This window comes from Cydia strobilella, chromosome Z (genome assembly GCF_947568885.1).
Source record: "Cydia strobilella chromosome Z, ilCydStro3.1, whole genome shotgun sequence".
NCBI lineage: Eukaryota > Metazoa > Arthropoda > Insecta > Lepidoptera > Tortricidae > Cydia > Cydia strobilella.
This window is the reverse complement of record NC_086068.1, coordinates 14945287-14971409: the sequence shown is the minus strand read 5'-3', so window position 1 is coordinate 14971409 and position 26123 is coordinate 14945287. Positions and strand designations below refer to the sequence as shown.

Genomic DNA, 26123 nt, shown 5'->3' with positions numbered 1-26123 from the left:
TTAAATAAACACACAAGACAGCGAGCTATTGATTGTTTTCGTCACTGAATGTCATGAAATACTAAAAATATAGCTGTGCTACTTTATTATTTTACAAATTAGCAAAATATTCTTGCGAGTTTAATTTGTTCCACTTAGTAAGATTTTTTTCATTTATTGAACTAACACATCGCCTCTATGAATTTAAATTGTACATTCTACTTTACTTACCGCTAAGATTCCAATAAGTTCCAAAATTATTAGTAGAATAAACTTTATTTTTATTCACGCGATATAATAAACAATCGGCTTTTCAACACTGCTCGATCGATAATTATTTTACAATGCTGTCGTGACATTATAGAGATAGAGACGTATCTCTTATTAGTCTGTGATAGAGACTATAGAGTATAGAGTAATTACAACTTACAAGATAGAGATCTTCAAAGCTTAAAACATTGTTTCACATTTTTTCTCTTCGTTCGTCTTGTCTATATATTATTAGACGTTATATAATATATTATTTATTGTAAAGATTAAAGAACATGTTTTAATGAATAATAATTTATATATAATTGTTCATATTAGCACTAAACCACACTTATTTTTAGAAGTTACTTTATTAATATTATATTATTATAATTTCGGTTTCCTGTGAAATTTTATAAAATCAAAAAATGACATATAACAAAAAACAGAAAAGAAGAACGTAGAAATTGTGGAATTGTATCGACTATGCGTAAAACGGAACGGTCTAATTTGTATTGATTTTCAATTTTAATTTTCACTCGCGCCAGTCGCTTTCGTGTCTACTACCTCTGTCGTTGACAGATCGTTATTCGTTACCCGAAATATGTAGTTAATGTAGTTTTGGTGAAAAACCTATAAATCCTAAAGCTTTATTATCGTCGAAGTTTTTGTGAGACCATAAGCTTAGCAATAATCGAAAGTTCTTATTGCACTTATGACTTAAAATATTACAATGTTACTAAAAAGTTAAAAATATGTGCTTTAAGTGTATCCGCAATAAAGTCCTGCGGTATTCAGAATGTAATTTTATACACTTGATGTTGCTTGAAATTACTTGTTACCATTCTCACTCTAACGTGTACGCTTTATAATGGATATGCCTTTTTAAATATTTTTCAATACCTTCTTTAGAATAAATATACCTACTTATAAATATGTAAATATGGATACACCATCTGAGAACTGGGACCCAGGTAATATTTTATAGTAATATTCTTGAATTGAAATAAAAAGTATGGGTATCAAACAGTTAAGCTGTGACTTTTATCTTTATTTTAAGCACTTACTCGTCTATTGAGCTCGCTGAAGGAAGTCCAATCAGGCGGTGAAGATGTAGCTTTTTTGAGTGAACTTCTACAGTCGAAGCAGCTTCATGCATTAGTTCAAGTTCACAACAAGATTGCAGCAAAAGGAAAGGATGACAAATTCTTCCCACTGCTGTCAAATGCTATGCAAGTCACACTAGAAGTTCTGGATTTGTTGGGCAATGTGGTGTCTGTCTCCAAAGAATATCAAGAGCTTCTGAGTCTATTACAGACACCGCACTTCCAGGTTGGTAATCAGTTTTCTTTATATACATATAATCTAAATAGGCTACCTATACTAATATACATTGTTTACAGGCAATATTATGTACACATGATGCTGTGGCGCAGAAGGACTACTACCCCCACCTCCCCGATGTGCCATCAGATGCGGATGAAGAAGAAGAAACAGTCAAAATTGTCCAACTAGTGAAGAGTGACGAACCACTGGTACAAAATTCTGATTATTTCTTTAATCATCTTGCGATGACTCTATTTCTAATGTGTTAAAATGTATGTTTTTACTCTTGCTTATTCACACATGCCAGTATAACTACAAGTACAAATACCAATTGGCTATTGGAGATTTATATTTCAATGACTTTCATAATTCAAAACTGCAAAATTTACTGAGTCTCATGAATACTGAAATTAAATTTGGAAACATATTCAAGGTTGGTAGATACTTTTGGCGCGTTGTTTTATCTGCTACTAACTATTGACGTTGACTGTACTTATAGTCTGTAGTGTATATTTAGAGAAGTAACATTAGCTTAGGTTTAAGATCATTTATTCTCATAAGAATTGTACAATTCACTTGACGAGATAAATACAGAACAGTATATTACATTTTGTTTAGAGCGCACAAAAACACTTAAATACTTAATTTAACTTAAATAATATAGGTAGTTTTACAATAATACTTATTATAACTGACCGCCTGCGATGCGGGCAGCGATAACGCGCGAGTAACTATGCAAAACAAGTTTACAATTGAGTACACGGAACGGTTCAAACTAGATGCGGCATGCATACGCTGAGCGTAGTTACAGTATAACATAGGTAAGTTGCGTTACTTAGGTCTATGGGTATATTTTAAATATATACTTATTATTACGTTAATGTAAATGTAATCTTAATTGTGTTTATAGAATGGTATATTTTATGGTTGCTATTTGCAGAGATACGTTCAATTTATGAAAGGATATAAAGTAAGTATTAGGTACTTTTACATATAACTATGTTTTAACTTTTTAAGAGTATTAATTAGAATTTTTTTAAAGCGTGAATTTTAAGCAGGGATTTAAAATGGAACATTGATTTTGTTTCTTTAATAACTCTAGGAAGTTTGTTAAACAATTGAGCACCTTCGTATAAGATACTTTTACGCCCGTAGTTGGTTCGCGATGGACGTAATATTAAGTCATTGGCATTACGTAATTTCATTTTTTGCACATGGTGTTTCCTAGTGAATTTTAATTGAGTACGTATATCGTTTTTAAGTATTTTCCTAACTAATAGGCAGGTGTTGTACTGATAGGTTTGATTTATATTCAGGAGTTTCGTTTCGCTATATAAGGTTTTTGTTGGAGTTAGATAATGATATTGAAATAGCACTTTTAAGAGTTTATTCTAGGCAATTTGGAGTCCTTCGAGATGAGTTTTAGTAGCAGTCCCCCACACTTCGATTAAATAGTCTATGTGCGGTTTTATGAGCGAGTTATATATGGTGTACCGTACTTGAGTTGGAATATTTTTTGCAAAGCTGCGCAAGGCCCGGGTGATGACGTCAATTTGGATTTAACTTTATCAGTATGTGGCTTCCAATTTAAGTTTTTATCCAGTATTAACCCTACATATTTTTCCTTTTCCACTTTTTGAATGGCTACGTTGTTTATTTTAAGAGGTTGAAATTCCGGTATTTTTTTATTTTTGGCTGCAAAAATGATATAGTTCGTTTTCGAGATGTTGATAGTTAATAGATTACATTGAAACCACGTGTTTAATAGGTCCAGATCATTTTGCGCATCATTTATAACACTGCTGATAGAGTTTCCAAAGTAAAAGAGACTTGTATCGTCAGCATATAGTGTAATGTCACCTTTAAGGCCAAGTTCGTTTATGTTATTAATATAAATACGGAACAGTAACGGTCCTAGAACTGAGCCTTGCGGAACGCCGCATGTTATCGATTTTTCCTCGCTTTGATAGTTTTGAATTTTGACTATTTGGCGTCGATGTTTAAGGTATGATTTAAGTATATCTAGTGCAGTACCAGCAATACCTAACGCTCGTAGTTTTTGTATTAGCAGGTTGTGACTGACGGTGTCAAATGCTTTTTTAAAGTCTTTGAAGATGCCTAATGCTATTTGTTTATTGTCTATGTTAACTTTTAGTCTTGTTACTATATCAATTGTTGCCGAAAGTGTGTTTGACTGGGGTTGAAAACCGTATTGTTTTTCATGAAGGAAATTTGTAGTGTCCAAATATGTTTTAATGCGACTATATAAGACTTTTTCAAACACTTTTGAAATTACTGGGAGAACAGAGATTTGGCGATAGTTATTTGGATCAGATTGGGTTCCAGATTTGTAGATTGGTGATTCTTTGGCTTGTTTTAAGCTATCAGGAAAGACACCTTCGTTAAGACTTCTGTTTATACAATTGGTCAAATCTTCTTGTATTAGGTTCTTTAGATATTTTATTGATTTTGTATTTAAGCCATCTAGTCCTGAGCTTGTATTAAGATTCAGATTATCAATTATTTTTGAAATTTCATCGGTAGTAGCAGGTTCAAATTTAAATAATTTAAGAGGGTTTGGTTTGGAAGTACAAGTATATGTAGTATTTTGACTGAAGTTTTTGGGGATTGCATCTGCTAACGTCGAACGACGAGCAGCGCATGTGGTGGCGCGCGAGTGCAGTTCTATTGTTCCCCCATGAGCAGATTACTATAATCATGGCGTCCGTAATGTGGTAAATGATAAGGTGTGCTCTAGTGCTCAAAACATATGCTTTGTAACTCATTCGTTCCACCAGGGCACCCCGGTTTGAACTGCTTTGTTTAAACTACCCTTAAATCGAGATTTCCTCCAACGGTTGCCGAGAAAGTAATTGGACATAACATAATATATGTACAGTGTGGAAAGAATGAATGGGTCCTGGAGGGAAAGTGCCTTAAAACCTTAAGTTAGCTTATTTTGCTCAAAGGAAACATTCTTTTATTTTTAAAAAGAAAAAAACTGTCGATTGTCGATGTGTAATTGTCTGATTGTCATCTTGATTAGATCCCCAATAATAACGACTTTTTAATTTACGGGAGTAATTTGCGGATGACGAGTAAGTACAAGTACGCGCAAAAGTGGCTTCTTCCAAACACACAAGTCTCTCCATTTAAGACAAAATGTTGTTATACTAAAGTTGTAAATCAATATTTTAATTGAAATGTTTTTTTTTTCATTGATGGTCGCATAAACACAAAATGACGTAATTGGGTATTTTGATTTAAAAATATATCAAAATTGGCAGTTCGTTTATTAGAACGTCGTCCGGTTAGTACGACGTAATATCAGCGGTTCCTTAGGCATCGTTATAACCGGACTCTACTGTATATTTAAAAATAATAAATCTGGTATCTACTGGAGTGGAGAAATAAGTATTAAAAATGTCACACATTTCCTTTACGTCTGATGTAGTTCCTGTTCCAGAATCCAGTTTTGCCGGTGCTGAGCGTTCTGTCGATTTGTTCGCTGATAGGCTGTTAATAAGCTTCCACATCTTCGATGGATTATTTTTGCAGTCCATGAAAGCTTTATGGTAGTATCTAGTTTTTGTGCCTTGAATAATATTTGTCACTTTGTTTCGTTTAGTTTTAAACTCTTGCTTCAATTTGTCGTCTTCTGGGTCTAGTTTTAATTGTTGCCATAAAATGTTTCTAGAGTTAATTTCCTTTATTAATTCTTGGTTAATCCAATCCTGTCTTGGCGGGTTTAATATTTTAATTTTCGTTACTTTGTTTTTGTTTATACTTGATAGGAGTCTTCTTTCAAATAGAGTATAGTCATTGATTTCATTTTCGTACTTGCAGCTTTCTATACCTTAGTTTTCCATAGATTTTCGTAATTTGTTTTCTCATATTTTATTTTCTGTAGTTTTTGGATGGTATTTTTTGACTTCAAAGTATATCTGTTTATGGTCTGACATAGCTGATTCAATAATGGCAAGGTGAAAGTTACTATCTTTTAAGTTTGTACATACATGATCCAGTATAGTTCTTGTAGACGAGGTTTCACGTGTGGAATGGTTTGTATCAATTTTGTTTATAATCTGGTAGCTGTTTTCTTTTAGGGTTAGTTTATAGTCCTTTACGCATTTTTCGGAACTCAGTAGATTCAGGTTATAATCACCAAACACTAAGGCCCTTTTTCTATTTTGGAGTTGCGTTGAGTATAGTTCTAAAATAGTTATTTGTTATACAAGGGTGCAAAGTTGTATTTTACCCGCGAGTGTAGAATTGAAACACGAGCAAGCGAAAGGATTCTATAGGTGAACCACGAGCGAAGCGAGTGGTTCTAAAATAGAATCCTGAGCGTAGCGAGTGTTTCAACACACGAGAAGTAAAATACATTTGCGCCCGTGTGTAACACAAAACTTTTCACCTCACTATAGCGAGGAAAGTGCAACATCCACAGGCGTTAGATCATCTTCATCACTGGAATCACTCATTTCTTTACGATATTATAACAGAAAACTCTGGAAGTTGTGTATTTTTACGCGAGTCGGTGAGAAAAGGTTTTAAGTAAAAAAATTGTTGACAATGTTGACATTTCTGATGTATGAAATGTCAACGATGCGTTTTGAAATTGCATCGACTCAACTTGTGCGTTCAGAATTATATTTAACATCATTATAAAAAACAAACGTTTCTTATGGAATTTTAAGGTTTATGACTTAAAATCATTAAATAAAGCTAAATTTGGTATTTGTTATTAGATTCTCAAACCATTTATTTAATAATAATTAATATCGAACGAACCATTATCATGAGCGTTTTACGTTTTGTTATCTGTCAAGCTACTTAAACACGCTCCATCCAAGGTCAAATTACTTTCCCCACTAGTGGATAAAACGCGTTTTTCCCCGCTTGTATTGAAGGATAAACGACAACTTTCCGAGCTAGTGAGGGGAAAAGTTTTTAACAGTGTCATGGTTCGATCTATATACAGCGCCAATATCAACTGAAAACTTTTGAAGATGAACCCATAGGTAATGGTTACCATTTAAGCATTGCTTTTCTATGATGTTGTGTTTAAGGAAGTTGTGAACAAAAATCTATACGCCTCCACCTCTTTCGTTAGTTCTTGTGTTATAATAATGCGTATAGCCCGGTAGCTGGTAGTTCATAGCTTCATCATCAGACTTCAGCCAAGTTTCAGTTATTACGATAATATGTATTGTGTTTCGCATAGCTTCCACGGCGCATTTAAGTTCGTCGAATTTGCCAGGTTTGACTATACTACGGGCGTTCGCATAGAAGCACTTTAGAGATCCTTTGCTAGTAGTTAGATCAGTGTAGGTGCTGGTTATTTGGTACGTTATTTTTTCCGTCGCTAGGCTTCGGGTGCTGCTACTTGGTGCTGTTGGTTGGAGTTTTTTGGCAAGTTCTTGATGATTTTGGGGATACCTTTAATGTACTTTATAATTAAAGACGTTTCACCATTTGTGGTTCTACGTTCCAGTTCTTTCTTAACGCTTTTGTAATAGGCTTGTTGTTGGGGCATCTGGTCGCTGAATATTCTGATTGCATTGTTTGTTAATTTTTTCCTATTTTGCAGTATTGATATTGCATCGGTTTGAGACGAAAACATACCTTTACATGGCGGTGTGTACTCGGGTCGTACTTGCCTAAGCGAATAATTTTCAATGGTTCGGGACAATCAGTATTAACAGTCTTTAATAATTCCAAAACTACAGTTTTTCCTGTTCCTTCCTTTCCCCATGGTCTGTCGAAGTAGGTTCTGGCAATCCGGTTATAATGACATTTTTTATTCTGACACTGCGTTCATACATTTCTGCAACAACTTCTTCATAGTGTGAAGTCTCCGCTGCAACTAACGCATTGTTAGTTTTCAGCTGATTAACCTCCGCGTCTAGGTGCTCAATCTTTTGTTCAATATTCTTGCTTGTGTCGACGAACGTGGCAATTTCACTTTTTATTTTGTTTTGCTCAGTAACCAAGCTGTCGGTAATATTATATACACGGTGTTACTTGAGCCACTGAAAACCTGAGACACCCCAACAGATTTTTTTAATATTTTGAACTCATCTTGAGTTATTTTGAACTCGTCTTAAATCCGATACATATTTAAAAAAAATCGTTGTTTACTTTTCTTAACTATTCTATTCGACTGGTAATTCTACACAAGATACTTCGTCGTTTTAGTGACATCAAACAATTGCTAGTTACCATCGTAAACACTGTTAACTGACCTTTTGCATACCTTACTGCAACCAGATAAGGTTTGGGTTTTGAATGATTCACGGTTAGTTTCACTAGACTTATATTGACCGGGATTACCTTTTGTATTATTTGTGAGCTCCCGATATTTCGACGCAGTTACATGCATCATGTTCACGGGTGACTGAAGATAGCGGGTGGGTGTCAAAGTTGTGTAGACAGCGCTCTGTCTACCCTTATTCTTGCGCGTCGGCTGCGTTCACTTTCAACGTTACCAACGGTCGCATTCACACTTGTTGGTCCGGTCGCGTTCACAATCGTTGGTTTGTCCAAACACACTACACTCACGGTGTCACTACGTGTGTTTGATTCGGATATCACTGGTTTTTTACACAAACAAATCACAGGATTCCACACATTTGACAGTTTAAACCCATCTTCACGATTGAAATTTTTGTATTTGTGAATTTCAACGGCTTCTCTTACCAATCTTGGTATACGTCACAAGAACGTCACTACCAACAATGACGTTCGCAAGTCAGCTATTGCTCAGCATCTCCTTGAGTCGGGTACAAATCACTGGATCGAGTTGCATAGTCCCAAGGTCATTTCGACAGAACGCCACTATATACCAAGATTGGTAAGAGAAGCCGTTGAAATTCACAAATACAAAAATTTCAATCGTGAAGATGGGTTTAAACTGTCAAATGTGTGGAATCCTGTGATTTGTTTGTGTTTACCAGTGATATCCGAATCAAACACGCGTAGTGACACCGTGAGTGTAGTGTGTTTGGACAGACCAACGATTGTGAACGCGACCGGACCAACAAGTGTGAATGCGACCGTTGGTAACGTTGAAAGTGAACGCAGCCGACGCGCAAGAATGAGGGTAGACAGAGCGCTGTCTACACAACTTTGACACCCACCCGCTATCTTCAGTCACCCGTGAACATGATGCATGTAACTGCGTCGAAATATCGGGAGCTCACAAATAATACAAAAGGTAATCACGGTCTATATCCCGGTCAATATAAGTCTAGAGATAAGGTTTACCAATGGCCAGTTAAGGGTATCGCTCATTGATAAATAACGTGTCAAATGCTAGTTGTTGATATTGTCGCATTACAAACTTGTAGACTTGGCATGTAAAAATAATAAAAAATGATAAAAAATTACCCCCATTAAATTATAGCGCAATTAATTCTCCCATCGATTCTGAACAAACTGTTTTTAGGTTTTCAGTGGGTCACGAAACACCGTGTATATATGTATATTAATATCTCTAACTCTAAAACGTAAATTAAACAAGGTTTTAAACTCAGTTTTACTTCTATAATTAGAAAAAACTGTACTTACAGCAAATAAGCTTTCAGTTAACTTGTGAAATTAAAGTAACTGATCTCTACCACAGTGCTAATATTATAAAAATAATTATTTTTTTAATTTCTATTACTTAATTCACTTGATCTACCAAGCACAGTGTAAAAACTATTGAAGGATCTAGATCTAGCCCTTTCTGAAATAAAGTATGAAAAACATGTAAATATTGAATTGCCCGCAGAACTTGCCCGCCACGCCATTCATGGAACTTGATTACTGCAGTGACAACCAATATGCAAGCGCCTAGGTATCTCATAATATTGCCACTGTGACAAGATATGAAGTGGCACACAAATTAAATTCCTCAACCAAATAAGTCATAAACCAAATTTAATTTAATTTAGAAATAGCAGCTATGTTATAAAAGTTGATTAGTTAACATAACCAGCAACAAGATCAGTAAGTAGGTGGTAGATTACAGGTTTAAAATTGATTAGCTAACATATCCAACAAAAAGATCAGTAAGTAGGTGATAGATTACAGGTTAAAGTTGATTTGCTCTAATAACCAACAACAAGGTCAATAAACGTAGGTGATAGATTACAGGTTAAAGTTGATTAGCTAACATATCCAACAAAAAAATCAGTAAGTAGGTGATAGGTTACAGGTTAATGTTGATTTGCTATAATAACCAACAACAAGATCAGTGTGGTAGATTGCAGGTTAAAGTTGATTAGCTAACATATCCAACAACAAGATCAGTAAGTAATAGGTGGTAGATTACAGGTTAAAGTTGATTAGCTAACATATCCAACAACAAGACCAGTAAGTAGGTGATAGATTACAGGTTAAAGTTGATTAGCTAACATATCCAACAACAAGATCAGTAAGTAGGTGATAGATTACAGGTTAAAGTTGATTAGCTAACATATCCAACAACAAGATCAGTAAGTAGGTGATACCTAGATTACAGGTTAAAATTGATTAGTTAACATATCCAACAACAAGATCAGTAATTAGGTGATAGGTTACAGGTTAAATTAATTCAATGTTAGATAATACTAGCACTTGACCAAGTTCATCTTCTTACCTTTATCTCAGTTGTCAACATAATATTTTATTAATAGTAATTAGGAAGGTAAACATTGAAGAGAAATGTTTTCTATCAAGGGTGGAGCCCAGAGTGCCGAGCCAATCGTGGTAAGTCAATTCCAATACTTAGCTGCTATTTATTTGGATGCTTTCTGTACACTTATTCCTGGCTTGTGGATTGTACCTATTTGGTTCACACACTTTTGTTTTGTTTGTCTGGTTGTTGTATTCCTTATATGGTCAAGCTTTTTAAATTGTGGATCATTTTGAACCTTGTCACAGCGACAATTATATGAAATCCCTCATGAATTTTATAGGAATTTTCATTGTGAAAAGGTTCCAATTGGTTGATAAATCAGAGTGCTTGACTGTGCGTTACCCTTGCTCTCCAAGTGTCTACAATTTATATACTTATTAGCTCCTATCTCTAGATGTTTATGCAACTTATGTTGTTAATTTGTATAATCATATCTGACATTAGGTAATTTAGTTTTATCCCGATTTCTAATTTTTAAACACTTTCGCTTTATCTTTACATTCATCTATACTATATGATGCAGAAAATGACCTACTTTAGTCGTTATATATATGTATATAGCTATAAAATTTACATGAGCTAAGATGAAATACCGATAAGAGTTGAACTTATCCGCATTAGCCCTTAGTCGCAGTCGGCGGATTTTCAATTAAAACAGACAAAGGTACCTACTTAATAGCAAGAACGACACCACCCTGGCGGTGGGATCCTGAAAAAAAAAACCCTCTTGCGCGGCAAGCCGCTTGTGCGTTTAACTAAATGTGCGCACAACCTCGTAGGTAAAGGTACAGTCAAGTGTAAAAATATGAGTGCATATAACTTACTCAAAAATATGTCCCATAGTTCTTAGTTTGCTGACTTATTAAGAGCTCTGGGACATATTTTTAACCGACTTCAAGATTTCAAAAGGAGGAGGTTATCAATTCGGTTGTGTTTTTTTTTTAATGTTTGTTACTCCATAACTCTGTCATATCTGGACCGATTTTGAAAATTCTTTTTTTGATTGTAAGTATATACATACAGATTGGTCCCGTTTTTGTCAAAACGCAGTTCTGATGATGGGATCCATGAGGAATCGAGGGAACTCCTCAAATGTTAAAGGCTTACATATAGTGATTTTAGTATTTATATCAACAAATCAAGCACTTACATTTTAAAAAGTGACATTTGATGAAGTGGAACTGCTGATGATGATCAGAACGGAACTCTTTAATGACGCATAGTTCACGTTTGGCGATTTGTCCTCTTCTTTATGTTTGTTAAGCAACTTAAGTTTTTAAGACATATTTTTGTCAAGCTCGAGTTCTGATGATGAGACCCATGAGGAACCGAGGGAACTCTTCATATGTGAAAGGCATACATATTGTGATTTTTGTATTTTCATCAACAAATCCAGCATTTACATTTAAAAAAGTGACATTTGATGAAGTGGAACTGCTGATGATGATCAGAATGGAACACTTCAATGACACATAGTTCACGTTTGGCGACTTGTTCTCTTCTTTATGTTTGTTAAGCAACTTAAGTTTTTTGAGGCATATTTTTGTCAAGCTCGAGTTCTGATGATGAGACCCATGAGGAACCGAGGGAACTCCTCAAATGTGAAATGCATACATATTGTGATTTTTGTATTTTCATCAACAAATCCAGCATTTACATTTAAAAAAGTGACATTTGATGAAGTGGAACTGCTGATGATGATCAGAATGGAACTCTTCAATGACACATAGTTCACGTTTGGTGACTTGTTCTCTTCCTTATGGACCCAGACCCAAACTTGGACCCGGACTCGGACCCGGGTCTGGACATGGACCCCAACTCGGATCCGGACCCGGACCGAACTCTGACCCAAACTTGGACCCGGACAGCTGGACACGGACCCGGACTCGGATCCGGACCCAGACCCGGACACGGAAATGCTACTAGAAATTAGGTTAGGTTAGAACGATGACCTTACAGAAACGAAATGCTATCAGAAAAGTAGGTTAAGTTAGGTTAGAACTCAGAAACGAAATGCTATCAGAAAAGTAGGTTAAGTTAGGTTAGAACTGCGACCCTTACAAAAACGAAATGCTACTAGAAAAGTGGGTGGTTTTACCTCCTTTTCTACATTATTAGGCAATATTATAATAATTAGGCAATTAGGCAAAAGATGGATTAGGATAATTAGGCAAAATATGCTGTCTTTTTCATTTCATTGTCTGGAATCTAAGAATGCACCATCAAATAATAAGTAAACTTTCAGCGGCATCCCCCATTGAAGTCGGTTTTTTTTTCTTAAAAATTATTGATTATAATGTGTGCACCCATATTTTTACACTCGACTGTACTTATGTCGTATGGTAATGTAAAACCAAAGATTCGTTTACATTGATTGTTTATGATATGGCAAATCGAGCTTCCAATTTACAGGTAATAAGCTAAGCCTCCGTAGATTATGTAAACCTGGTTGTCAAACGTTAACGTTTGAAAATTCAGTTACCACACAATGTATGGCGCCGTCAGCGCCATATCCTTCAGTTCAGCTATCGAATTTGCAGGGGGTCGATTTTTTCCTAGACTGTTACAAATCAATGAATCTTTGCATGTAGGCACCAGCAACGGTTAGTAACAACTTTGTTTCTTTTTCTTATGGCCGCCCTTCTGTGTAGGGAAAGGATCTCACCGTATTTTTCAAGCAAAAAAAGATAATGTTCTGCATTAGTTTCGTGTTTGCAATATTAATGCCGTCATAAGTAGTACCTCATAAGTAGGCACTTAAGCTGTATAAGCAAATATGTATGTACCATTCTAAACCAAAAGGGTACTTCTTGTTGGTTGTCAAAAAGGCGCTATTTCAATATAGTTTCAATTTGGAATCAACCTTATCGACAACCGACAATGTGGTACCTTTTGGTTGAAACTTAAACATTTAGGACAAAAGCTCTGATAGCTTACGCTTAGTTGTGTTATTTTAGCGAATGATCTCGTATGTATAGGGCGCGACGATCAAGACGGACGAAGAGACGGGGAAGATCGTGATAGCGCGCGTGATGCACGGTGGTGCGGCGGACCGGTCGGGGCTCATCCACGCCGGCGACGAGGTCATCCAAGTGAACGGCATCACTGTCGAGAACAAAACGCCCGCCGACGTGCTCGCCATTCTGGTACCTACACATACACACCACAACCACGTACTGCGGCGCAGGCGCAGCGGTAGCACGGTCGCATTTTTATCGCTTGTCACCATGCCTGTCACGCTCTAACAAGTATGTGGGTGCGAAAGTGACCATGCTGGCCCGCTGCCCTATTTATAATCAATAGACCATGCAATATATCCTCGTTTTTAGGGTTCCGTACCCAAAGGGTAAAAACGGGACCCTATTACTAAGACTCCGCTGTCCGTCTGTCCGTCCGTCTGTCTGTCTGTCACCAGGCTGTATCTCATGAACCGTGATAGCTAGACAGTTGAAATTTTCACAGATGATGTATTTCTGTTGCCGCTATAACAACAAATACTAAAAACAGAATAAAATAATCACAATGTAGATTCTTATAAATTGACATTAATGTAATTTGTACTGTAATCATATGTTGTGAAATAAATATATCTAATCTATAAATATTTAAATGGGGCTCCCATACAACAACCGTGATTTTTTTGCTGTTTTTTTCCGTAATGGTACGGAACCCTTCGTGCGCGAGTCCGACTCGCACTTGGCCGGTTTTTTAATTTACGGGAATCGCAGTTTTTCTTTGGCCAATAAGATTTACCGGTGGTAAGATAGGTTAATTAGGCGATTTTTAACCGACTTCAAGATTTCAAAAGGAGGAGGTTCTCAATTCGGTTGTATGACTTGTATGTAATAGTATTTTCATCAACAAACAAAGCATTTGTATTCAGAAAAGTGACATAAATTGAAGTGGAACTGCTGATGATGATCAAAACGGAACTCTTCAACGGCGCATAGTTCACGTTTGGCGATTTGTCATCTTCGTTATGTTTGTTAAGCAAGTTAGGTTTTTAAGCCACATTTTTGCCAAGCTCGAGTTCTGATGATGGGATCCATACGGAATCGAGAGAACTACTGAACTCTCATATTTTTTACTTTTCATCTAAAAACCAAGCATAAATTAGCATTTACCTAAATAGTGCTATTTGTTGAAGTGGAACTGTTGACGCCACGCCATACGATGAAGACCAGAATCGAACTCCTCTACGACAAAAGATTTTTAAGATGTACTATGGTTGTAATAGTAAAGTACCTACATTGTGCAACGAGGGGGGTAAGGGAGATTTTGTAAACGCTGGCTGGAGGGAATTAAAGACTCGAGTTTACAATATTCTTACCCCCGGAGTTACACACAATGTTTTTCATCACACTTGCGAAGCAGAAAACTAAATTTTAAGCGAAATAGTTATTATATACGGGTGACATTTTAAATATTCGTCCGCCATATAGTCATTTTTTCAATTTCTTGACAGGTTAGGCATCGAAGGCACAGACCTTCGGCATTCAGCCACAATTTGAAAATTATGTAAAAATATTTTAAACGACTATTAAATTAATCAAATTTTAATATTTTTAAACATAATCAAAAATATTAAATTATACTTATACGTCAGTATTTTATAAGTAAAACTCCCTTATTCCTCGTCTTTAACCAAAGTATTTTACTTATAATTAATTAGTGACATAACTAAAAAAGAAAGCTGTAACACCTTAGGGAGTTATGTTGTTTTTTCACAATATATAACTCCCGCGGGATAATATAGGCCTATTCTATACCCTCAGTACATCTTCATGAAATAAGATCTTTTTCGAGCAAGTGTGATGAAAATAATATAAGGGCATTTCAATTTCAAACTGTTTTGTGAAGTCTGTTTTTTCTTATAAAGTCGCCGCTTACCATGCTACGCCAAATTATATCTAAAGCCTGGCCAGGAATATATGATCATTGTCAAGAAGGTCAGTGTAGTATGAAAATAATTCGTTCCAGAGAAATTCCGCAACATGGCGCGTGATCATATATTCCTGGTCAGGCTTTACCTATCTATGACTGCCTGTTAATATTCGTAATTGTGGATATCAGTTTACATCATTATTCGTTTACAGCAAAGCTCGGAAGGCACGATAACTTTCAAACTGGTGCCGTCCTTCGGCAAGGGTGGTTCGCGGGAGAGTAAAGTGAGAGTACGGGCCCTGTTCAATTACAGTTCGGCCGAAGACCCCTATATCCCTTGCAAGGAAGCAGGGCTCAACTTCAAGAAAGGTGACGTTTTGCACATCGTATCACAGGATGACGCGTACTGGTGAGTTGGAGCAGTATTAAATACTAAATGGTGTTATATAGACAACGTTTTATTCAAACATTAATTTTTTCCCAATTTTTTAGTAAATTTTCCTTTTAATGTGTTATCGTTTTAGGTGGCAAGCGCGTCGGGAGGGGGAACGGATCATGAGAGCCGGGCTAATACCATCGAGGGCCTTGCAGGAAGGTCGGATCATCCATGAAAGGCAAACCGACCCACAGACAATGGAAGGTACATAATTAAATATGTATTATTATTCATATAAGGCAACGCTTAGTCATGTCGTCGAGGACTTCTATTCTATGATGTAGCCATGAAGCCATGCGATTGTCGTGTTATTAAAACTGGCGCCGACTACGCTGCTTTAATTATTCAAGATATATTTAGAGTAAAACACAAATTTCTCCAGGATGGTACACATTTTCCAAGATGGCTGCGATTCCTCGAGGTCCCCAAATGTCAAATAGTGTGGACATGAAAAAGAGACCTTTAATTAACATACATACCAAATTTCATATCTTTGGAAGGATTTCGAGGTGAGACTTAATCCGATTGTGCTATTATACCTTATACCTATTATTACAATGTCGTTTGAGACATGGTAAAAGTTTCTACAATATAATTTTATATGTTAAAGATAAGACAAGATAACTGATTGAATTTAAAACTTCTGCCTGTCGCATTATCAAACACATAATCATATTATTTATATTATTTATCTCGCTTGCGAAGCTTGTTGGCCTTTTTACACACTACCTGGAGGCCTTCCGCGAACATCGAAATTCGAAGATCATCTACAATCTGTTCCTACTTGATGATTTGTCGTTTGCGGCGTTGATATTTTTGGACGTCACTGTCCTCGTAGTGAAGCATTGCTTTCTATATCTAGCCATCTGTATTTATTCGCTTGGTGCCACTTGCACCATCCCACTAACCCAGGGTTAACCGGTTAAACCGTTAACCCAGTGTCAAATTGTACTGGTAACCATGGTAACTCCAGGTTTAACCGGGTCACCCGGGTTAGTCCTTAGACTGTTTAGTTTAGATCTTCGACACTGATATTAGGCTTGTGTTTTGCCTCTAGCTATTGTGATGTATTGTGTGTATGATGATGATGATGATCAAAGGCGTCGCCAGCCGATGGACTAAGGGAGGACATATCAAGTTGATATCGCAGGAGCGGAGGGGAAAAGGGGCGTATATTTTATGTAATATTTGATCTCCAGGGCGAGCGCGCGAGCCCCCCCCCCAGTTACTCTGTACTTAATCTCTGTATGCCTTTGCCTAATGAGCAGTCACCGGAATTATTATGGCATTTTTGAGTTCGGGAGTTCTCATTTATCGATACAATGTTGAACACAAAATATTAAAAAGTCATAATAGTTAATGGATAATTAATTGTAAAAGAAGTAATGTAAGCAGATATTAAGATGAAAAAAATTTGACTACTTATTTCTTTCATAAAGAATCTAATGGAATATTCGTAATAAATAAAACAGATTTTAAACGTGAAATTGAAAAAAAAAAACGGAACTATTATTATTATTATATTAAGTTTTCATTGTTGTTATTGCACATCTCTATTTCGCATTTTAAACTACTCAAAAGTTATCTGGCAGAGATCGCTCTTTAGCGATAAGACCGCTTGTTATTTACCTCTACTTTTAATATGTTGTATTTTACACTGTATTGATATAGGTATATCGAAAGTCGATAAATGAGAAGTCCCTAATGACAGTTCAAGCTGCCACGAGAGTTCCGGCCTCTGCTAATGAACATCGTTATGGAGGAAAGGGCATCTGCCTTCCTCTACAAAAATAGTAGCCAAATGTAAGGCTAACATAAAAATGAATTTTCCCATTAACAATTTACACCAACTTCTCTTACATAAGCCGTCTACTGCCGAAGCCCTAGGTATAACCCGATCGTACATACCTTCTAAGATACAAGAAACTCGTATAAATGGCCCTTAAGGCAAAAGTGGACAACGGCTCGGGAACACTTCTACATGCAAACGTAGTCCCCAATTTCCTCTCCGAATATCAACATTTAAAAAAAATATTTTGACACAATTAGATGTATATTAATTAATCACGGCTATGCCCCTTTGTTTGTATATTATTTTTGATTTTCAAACCATTTAATTAAAAAAGTTAGTAGCATTAATTTTTGCATTAGTTAGTAGCATTATTAATGTCCTATATTTATATAATAAAGGAGTCGAAAAAAGTCAAACGAAGGGGCATAGCTATGGTAATATACCTACAGCAAATTGTGTAAAAATGTTTACTATATATAATGTCAAGATCCTGGTGGAAAATGGGGAATGCGTTTGTATGGAGGAGGGGTCGTCAATCCCCGGCCCCCGAATGAAAGCGATGGTTGCGAACAGGAAAGCCGGCGCTGTGCAGCCCGACGGGCGGCGCCGGGGACTGCGCGCCGCAGACGCCCTGCTCGCCGACGCCGACCGGCACCGCGCTGCTGCCCTGCAAGTCCGTGCCCAAAGTCAGGAAGGTCATATACGACATCACGGAGAACGATGACTTCGACCGCGAGGTATTGCCAATGTTGGATACGTTTTTATAGCAGCCAAGCGACAAAGTTTGTTAGAAAAACTGTTGTACCACGTTCAATTAACATGTTTGGTGGATGACCCATTATGGAAAGGGCTTATAACTACCGGAAAATGCATGGTTTATTAATTTAAATGCCACAAGAGCGTAACCATGGCAACGTCTGACAAAAGTTGATTCACCCATAAGGTATGTAGTCTAGGACAAACCTGTGCCTCGAGTTTGGTAGCTGATGTTTATGGCGCGTACGTGTCAATATTATATACTTTATGAATAAATCTTTAACCTGAAGCAATAAGTGCAAAGAATAATGCTATAAATAGTGCTATTTAGAAAGTAGTATATTTTATTAAAATTGTTGTTGAAATGAAACCGTAAGCCTGGACATAACTCTAATAAATATTTTAATGGCGCGAAAGAGTCTGAGGTCTACATACAATAAAATTTTCTCAAACATACTCCAAAATGTATGCGTTAATGTCACGAAATGAAGAAAGACATGAAGTTGCTCATTTATGGTTCCTTACATTACTTCTTGACCTAGGCCAAGAAGTAATGTAGGGAGTTAGTATGAAACGTACATTATTGTCCGCTGCTCTAACTTTTTAAATTTGCTCACTAAGATTAGACTGACAAAGGAATGATTACATACAGCCAACGACCACGCTCTCTGTAAGCATACTTGCGACATTAAAAAAAATTTTTTTTTCGTTCCCTTCTGACCATTTGAATTTACATTTGAAAAAAAAACCCCAAAAAAAAAAAAAAAAATCTTTAAATGGCTGTATCTCCTAAACCATGCGTCGTAGCGCTAAAAAAATAAAATTTTCGTTCCCCTTTAAGAATCCCCAAAATAATACACAAATAACACAATGATAATCAAAAAATAAAAAAAATCTTTATAGGGCTGTATCTCAAGCCATGCGTCGTAGCGTAAAAGTAATAAAATTTTCGTTTCCCTCTAGGTGCCCTCAATTTATATTTGAAAAAAAAAAGAAAAAAAAAGAAAAAATCTTTATAGGGCTGTATCTCCTAAACCATGCGTCGTAGCGCAAAAATAATAAAATTTTCGTTCCCCTCTAGGTGACCTTTTATTTATAGGGCTGTATCTCCTAAACCATGCGTCGTAGCGCAAAAATAATAAAAATTTCGTTCCCCTTTAAGGAACCCCAAAATAATACACAAAAAACACAATGAAAATCAAAAAAGATAAAAAAAATCTTTATAGGGCTGTATCTCATACACCATGCGTCGTAGCGCAAAAATAATCAAATTTTCGTTCCCCTCTAGGTGACCCTAGAAAGAAAAAAAAGAAACAAAAACAAAAAAAGTTTTTTTTTTCTTTTTATTTGTATCTCCTAAACCGTGTGTCGTAGCGCAAAAATAATCAAATTTTTGTTCCTCCTCGATACTCCACGCACTGAATAACCTATCACATTACGACATAAAACAATCATCATCATCATGTTTGTATTATTATTTCATTGCATATTTGAGAAAAGCACTATACATACCTCGGCGTAAAAAGGGGTTGGCGGCCTCTTAACTATTCTATTCGGCCGGAAACCCCTTACTTCACGGCCTCTGTAGTAATGTACTATTGTAGGTGATACCGACATACGAGGAGGTGGCGCGGCTGTACCCGCGGCCGGGGCTGGTGCGGCCGCTGGTGCTGGTGGGCGCGCCGGGCGTCGGCCGCAACGAGCTCCGCCGGCGGCTCATCGCCACCGACCCCGACAAGTTCGTCACTCCCGTACCGTGTGAGTTACTCAAGGCCCATACAATCATATTCCGGCCGTGCACGTTTGTCGCTGACTCTGACCGACCACAGTGGCTCTGTTAGATGTAATGTAGACCTCGCAAACCACCATGAACTGCGCGTTTTGACATTTTTCGAAATACTGAATCGAGAAAAAAAAACCCTTTAATTATAGAACCATCTCACAAAATTTTACTACAATTGGCAGAGAAATGCGACCTACAGAGGAGAACATAGCCAGATAGACGGAAAGACATATGAAAGCATTTTTTTGCCCATGCTGAGACGGAGACCTTAGGCTAGGTTCACACGGCCACGTCCTGCACGTTTTTCCACGTATTCGATTTTAAACGTACAACCAGTCGGGTATTCACACGGTAGATTTTCATGCGTTTAATAACCGTTTTTACGCCGAATAGCGACAGTTTTCACGCAGTTGTCGCAGTGGGCAGACGTCTGAGATGGATCCACGCTTCATCGTACTTTTATATTTGTATCGATGGCGACAAAGATTTCGCCGCCGACAAAACAGAAGGTTTTGGGTACCTACATCCCATAAATAAAGAATCAGTGCGTAATAAAACGTTTGAAAATTGATTCGCATAACTTAGGAACGATGAAACAAAGTTTTTCAATTACTTTCGGATGTCCATTGAAAGTTATGACAATTTATTAAATCGACTGGAAAATTCATCATTACTGAAAAAAAATACGAATATGCGGATGCGGGACCCCAAAAGTTAACGTGCGTTCCCGCCAAAAGTTACTCTAGTACTATAGACGCATTCGGTTGCTATTCGATAAAAAACGTATAACATCGTGCCGTGTGAATGAAACAGAACTATACTACGCGCCACTGCAAACCGAATACGTTAAAGTTTATTCGATTTGCTTGACAAGTCCGGTGAGTGCGTATAAAGAATGTACGTTTTTTTGCAGTACAAACGCCTTGTGAATGGTTCTATGAACAAAGTATGCGCCACTATTTATCCGTTAAGACGTATACTGCAAAAAAACGTGCAGGACAATGCCGTGTGAACGAAGCCTTAGGCTTCCGTTACCGTCATCCTCGAGATGCGTTTCGACACCGACGTGGCGAGGCGCGGCTGGTACTAATTCCTAACTAACCTCACACATGTGTACACGGAAATAAGTTACAATTCGAAGCGTTTTCTTAGACAAAAAGGTTATCTGTAGAAAGCCATAGAGTAGAGAACATTTATGTCTAACCACAGCAAACAAACTTTTCAATTTTTACCTTTATTTTTTTGGAAAACGGTATATTCCCATTTTAGAGCAATTCGGAACAACACATTGAATGATTGTTGCAAAAAATAATAAAAGCTATTCTACCCGTCATACAAAACTATTTTTTAAGGACCATCGTTGGGAATGTCATTTTGACAGTTTCCTTTCCCATTGTTAGTATTATTACGCTACTCTTAACAAAAACTTAAATCAATATTCCTTCAACCACACAGACACATCCAGACCACCAAAGGCAAGCGAGCAGAACGGCAAAGAGTACATGTTCGTGACGCGAGAAGCGATGGAGAAGGACATCGCGGCCGGCAAGTTGATCGAGCACGGCGAGTACAAGGGCAACCTGTACGGCACCACCGCGGAGAGCGTCGAGACCATCATCAACTCAGGTGAAGCACGGCGCGCGGCGATAGTGCCCATCAGCGCTAGCTAACACTTATTGATAGTAGAAGAGATGTAATACATACATTTTAAGAAAAATCTTGGCTCCTCTACATCAGCTGTTGAATTCCAATCACGAATTACAGAATCAATGAATCTGTGTGCTGTCTACCTTGACTTGTTATGTTGATTAGTTCTCGTTTAATTCGGTATGGGCTATTCCCACCTGTTACCACCCAATTGTTTCCACTGGTTGTAATCGGGTCACCTGGAAACAACTAAGAAAAAATGCCCGGTAGACCGGTAGTTATCAAACACCTAGCTAGATAATTATGAAGCGGGAATGTTGTACGTCGACTGGACAGGTGATTCAGTAAACTATGTGTGTAAAAATTACTAATTTTTTTGCTGTTCGGGGCTGTAAAAAACAGATAGAATTATTAGAATGAATTAGAATTAGTGTAGTATTATTTCATACTTGTACCGATATAATTAGTTAGTTTTAGAGCAGTTAACTGAGTCCGCTGTCGACGGAAAAATACAACCCACCCTATATTTATGCATAGAGTAACTTATACTAGAGCGGTACTGTCATAGTCAATTTTGTAACCCCAGTAAATTCACTGCCATCTGTCGACACACTTAAAACTAAAAATGAAGATTTATAAAAATACGATAAAATATATTTAAATATGGATAAAAAAAATTTATTTGCATTCATTATTTTTATGATTTTGACCCATGTTCTTTCACTGATATTCGTTAAAATTGTTAAATAACAAACGAAACCGTCAACGCCATCTATACGACAGTAGGCCAAAGCTAGTAGCGCCCTCTGAACGAGAATCAAATTTTCTTGATTTTCGAGGCACGTTTTTTCCTGAGACTGTATCCATCTATTACGGAGTTATATCTATCTTTGATTTATGTAAGTATTTTGTCAGTAAGGATTCAACTTAAAAACATTTTTGGTAGTGCCCACCGAAAATAAATATCCCACTAGTTACCGCCACAGTGAGATGGCGGTAGGTAACAACTGGGAATTATTTTTAGGGTACCGTACCCAATCGGTAAAAACGGGACCCTATTACTAAGACTCCACTGTCCGTCTGTCCGTCACCAGGCTGTATCTCATGCACCTTGATAGCTAGACAGTTGAGATTTTCACAGATAATGTATTTCTGTTCCGCTATAACAACAAATACTTAAAAGCACGGAACCCTCGGTGGGCGAGTCCGCATCGCACTTGTCCGGTTTTTTCAGTTGTTACCACTGGGAGACGATGTTACTCACGTCCGCAGGAATTGCCACTAACACCCTGCACGTGTCCCCTGGGTGGCGCTAATCGAGTAACAACCTTTCGGCTGCTGTACCTGTTGTCACTGATCAACCTCGAACCGCGAAGTCTTGTACAAAATTTTGACTAAAACATAACGTTGATATATTACTACTCCAAGAGACTCACACCAAGGATGAGCAAAACTTGAGTTAAGAGGGAAAATCCCAGGGTACAGTCTGGTTGATGCACTAAACCACCCCAAACATGATATAGCAACCTATTTTAAAATTTGGAGTATCGCTCGCAGACGTATCTGCATGTTAAAAAATTGAGTATAGCAACCTATGTCAAACAGGGAATATCGAACATCGTGGTTGTGCCGCAAATACCAAACCCGAACTACTATATCTCGGTAATTAAAGCACAAGAGATGACCATAGCAAACATCTATAAGCCTCCTACCAACTCATGGGGAGATGGCCTACCGATTTTGCCGCACCCCTATGTATACGCTGGTGATTTCAATAGCCATCACACCACCTGGCGTTATGACTACAACGACCTAAATGGCTCCGCACTCAACCAATGTGCGAAAGACAACAACTACGAGCTAGTCTTCGACGCAAAAGACAAAGGCTCATTTAGATAAGCCAAATGGAGAAAAGAGTACAACCCGGACCTAACCTTTGTCTCTCGAGATAGTACAGGCGCTCCTCTTCCCTCCACAAGGAAAATACTCACAAACTTCCCAAATAGTCAACACCGTCCAGTTCTACTAGAGGTCGGCAACCAGATCCCATTAGTACAGTCCATGCCTTTACCAAGATGGAATTTCCAAAAAGCGCAGCTTGATAGGTTTGCAACATACATTGACCACTCCATCAGATGGATTCCGCCAAAAGCCGAAAACTACGAGAGATTGGTCGGTTTAGTCATTTCCGCTGCCAAAAAGCACATTCCCCGAGGCTTCCGAAAAACGTACATACCTGGGTGGACCAAGGAAAGCGAGAAACTTTACCAACAGTACAAAGAATCAGGCGATCAGGAAGTAGGACGTCACTTACTACAATCACTGGACCTCGAACGGAAGAACAAATGGGTAGCCACTGTTGAAAAGCTTAACTTCAAAACATCAAGCAGAACAGCGTGGAAAGTGCTTAATAAACTTACAGGCAAAACTGGGCCAAGAAATCACAATGACTCTCAAAAGCTTACGGACTCCATAGCAAACCACATTGTAGAAACATCACGTGTACGAGGAGACCGTGCCGCTACTAGAAACATTAAGATGCTTGCCAAAAAACTCAGATACCGTCCCACATGATGACGTAAATCTGTCCAGGTCGTTTTCAATTGATGAAACATCTGCCGCAATCAATCAACTTGCCTTAGGTAAAGCAGCAGGGCAGGATGGTATCTATAATGAATTTATTAAAAACCTCGGCCCTAAATGTGTAAAATGGTTAGCGGCTTTCTTTTCCGATATTCTAGCTAGAAACAAACTACCCCCAGCATCCTCAAACCCGAAAAACCTGCTTGTGACGCAAAGAGCTACAGACCAATTGCCTTACTCAGCTGCATGTACAAACTACTGGAAAAGCTACTGGCGTTAAGGATAAGCCCGCTTATCGATAAAATTGTTCCTGTGGAGCAAGCGGGATTCAGAAGTGGTCGTAATTGTGTTGATCAAGTCCTGTCTCTTACGTCACATATAGAAGCTGGGTTTCAAAGGCAACTAAAAACTGTGGCCGTCTTCGTGGACCTATCCGCAGCTTATGATACCGTGTGAAGACAAGGGATGCTATTTAAGCTATTGAAGGTTTTGCCCTGTTTGTTCAACATTGGCGCCGCTACTGTTTAACCTCTACACATACGACTTACCGAGCACGTCCTCCAGAAAATTCGTGTATGCTGATGATATTTCCCTAACAAAGCAGCACAAAACGTTTAAGGTATCTGAGGAACAACTCACAAGTGACTTGGTTACAATAAATAACTACTTCATAACGTAGAGATTAGTACCAAACGCTAGCAAAACTGAAGTATCGACATTCCACCTACACAACCAAATGGCCACTTACTGCCCCAAAGTCACTTTTGACGGTAGAATCCTTGGATACAACCCACAGCCTAAATATCTTGGCGTCACCCTGGATCGTTCGCTGACATATAAACCACACCTGAGCAAGTTAAATAAAAAAACTCGTAACTCGCAACAACATCTTGCACAAGCTTACAGGCACGTCTTGGGGAGCTAGCGCAGAAGTACTGCGTACAAGTGGGCTTAGCCTGGTGTATTCAGCAGGAGAATACTGCGCCCCAGTTTGGCTGAACAGTGCCCACACAGACAAGATCGACGTCCAGTTGCGTAAAACTATGCGCTGTATATCTGGCAATATACAATCAACCCCCGTACAATGGTTGCCAGCTCTGAGCCACATACCTCCTCCCCACCTTAGAAGGCAACAGGCACTACTAAATGAAGCTAACAAAATAGCTAGAAACCCAGATCTACCGGTTCACCAGGAGTTTATGTGCCCGCCTCGCCAGCGTCTGAAATCCCGACATCCGCCCTACCAGACAGCACAGTACCTGATGGAAAAGCCGTTCAATATAAAATCAAGCTGGAAAGACGAATGGACAGCAAATCCACCCAGGGCTAATGTTTTAAACTATGACCCCAAGCAAAAGCCATCTGGTTTTTCGGACTCTAGACGGGATTGGTCTAGAGTCCGAAAAACCAGATGGCTAGGCCCAAAAGGCAAAAGAAAGTGGGGAAGACCAAAGAAAAGATGGGCCGATGACATAATAAACACAGCAGGAAAAAGCTGGATGTATACGGCAAAGGACAGGGAAAGATGGAAAAGAATGGAGGAGGCTTTTACCCTCAGAGGGGCCACATAACAAAGACAGTTATAGATAAAGTATAAATTGAAAAATATATTGTTAGGTGGAAAATAAAGCTGTAATAATAAAAAAAGACGGGATTGGTGCCAGCTGAATAGGCTCAGAACCGAACATGGACTCTGCGGAGATACATGTTTAAGTGTGGCTGGCGAAACTTACCGGCGTGTGATTGCGGAGCTCCAGTGCAGTCTATTAAATACATAATCTACGACTGCTCCAAGAGGAAACATACCGGAGCTACCCTGGACCTGATCTGCCCTGATGTGAACGCAGCCCCATGGGTGAAGAAGCTAGATGTTAAATTATACTAGTAGTACCTACTCAATAAGCAATTAATTATTATATATGCGATAAGTTTATTACTTTAGTTTATTACTGGGAACAGATGAGAAAAGAATCTCAATAGTTAGGTACTTTATTTTTTCTTTATTTAGGATTACCAACAGATA

The 26123-nt window shown here is 37.9% G+C and overlaps 2 protein-coding genes across 4 annotated transcripts in view; one reads left to right on the top strand and one right to left on the bottom strand.

Annotated features, from left to right (window-relative positions):
- The window catches only part of LOC134754150 (uncharacterized), a 33304-nt gene extending 32961 nt beyond the window's left edge, over positions 1 to 343 (bottom strand). For both annotated transcript variants that reach the window (XM_063690249.1, XM_063690250.1), the window contains exon 1: positions 211 to 343. The gene's annotated coding sequence lies outside the window, so the exon portion shown is untranslated. The remainder of the gene's footprint in view (positions 1 to 210) is intronic.
- Positions 344 to 824: 481 nt separating this feature from the next.
- LOC134754260 (MAGUK p55 subfamily member 7) overlaps positions 825 to 26123 on the top strand; it is a 37167-nt gene continuing 11868 nt past the window's right edge. Inside the window, exons 1-10 of one of the 2 annotated variants that reach the window (XM_063690467.1) lie at positions 825 to 1202; positions 1289 to 1560; positions 1632 to 1763; positions 10261 to 10290; positions 13198 to 13365; positions 15316 to 15512; positions 15628 to 15743; positions 17905 to 18068; positions 19692 to 19845; positions 21326 to 21496. In XM_063690467.1, coding sequence (XP_063546537.1) covers positions 1172 to 1202; positions 1289 to 1560; positions 1632 to 1763; positions 10261 to 10290; positions 13198 to 13365; positions 15316 to 15512; positions 15628 to 15743; positions 17905 to 18068; positions 19692 to 19845; positions 21326 to 21496 — 1435 coding nt within the window. In that variant the 5' untranslated portion in view covers positions 825 to 1171. The remainder of the gene's footprint in view (positions 1203 to 1288; positions 1561 to 1631; positions 1764 to 10260; positions 10291 to 13197; positions 13366 to 15315; positions 15513 to 15627; positions 15744 to 17904; positions 18069 to 19691; positions 19846 to 21325; positions 21497 to 26123) is intronic. The other variant, XM_063690468.1, reaches the window with a different exon arrangement.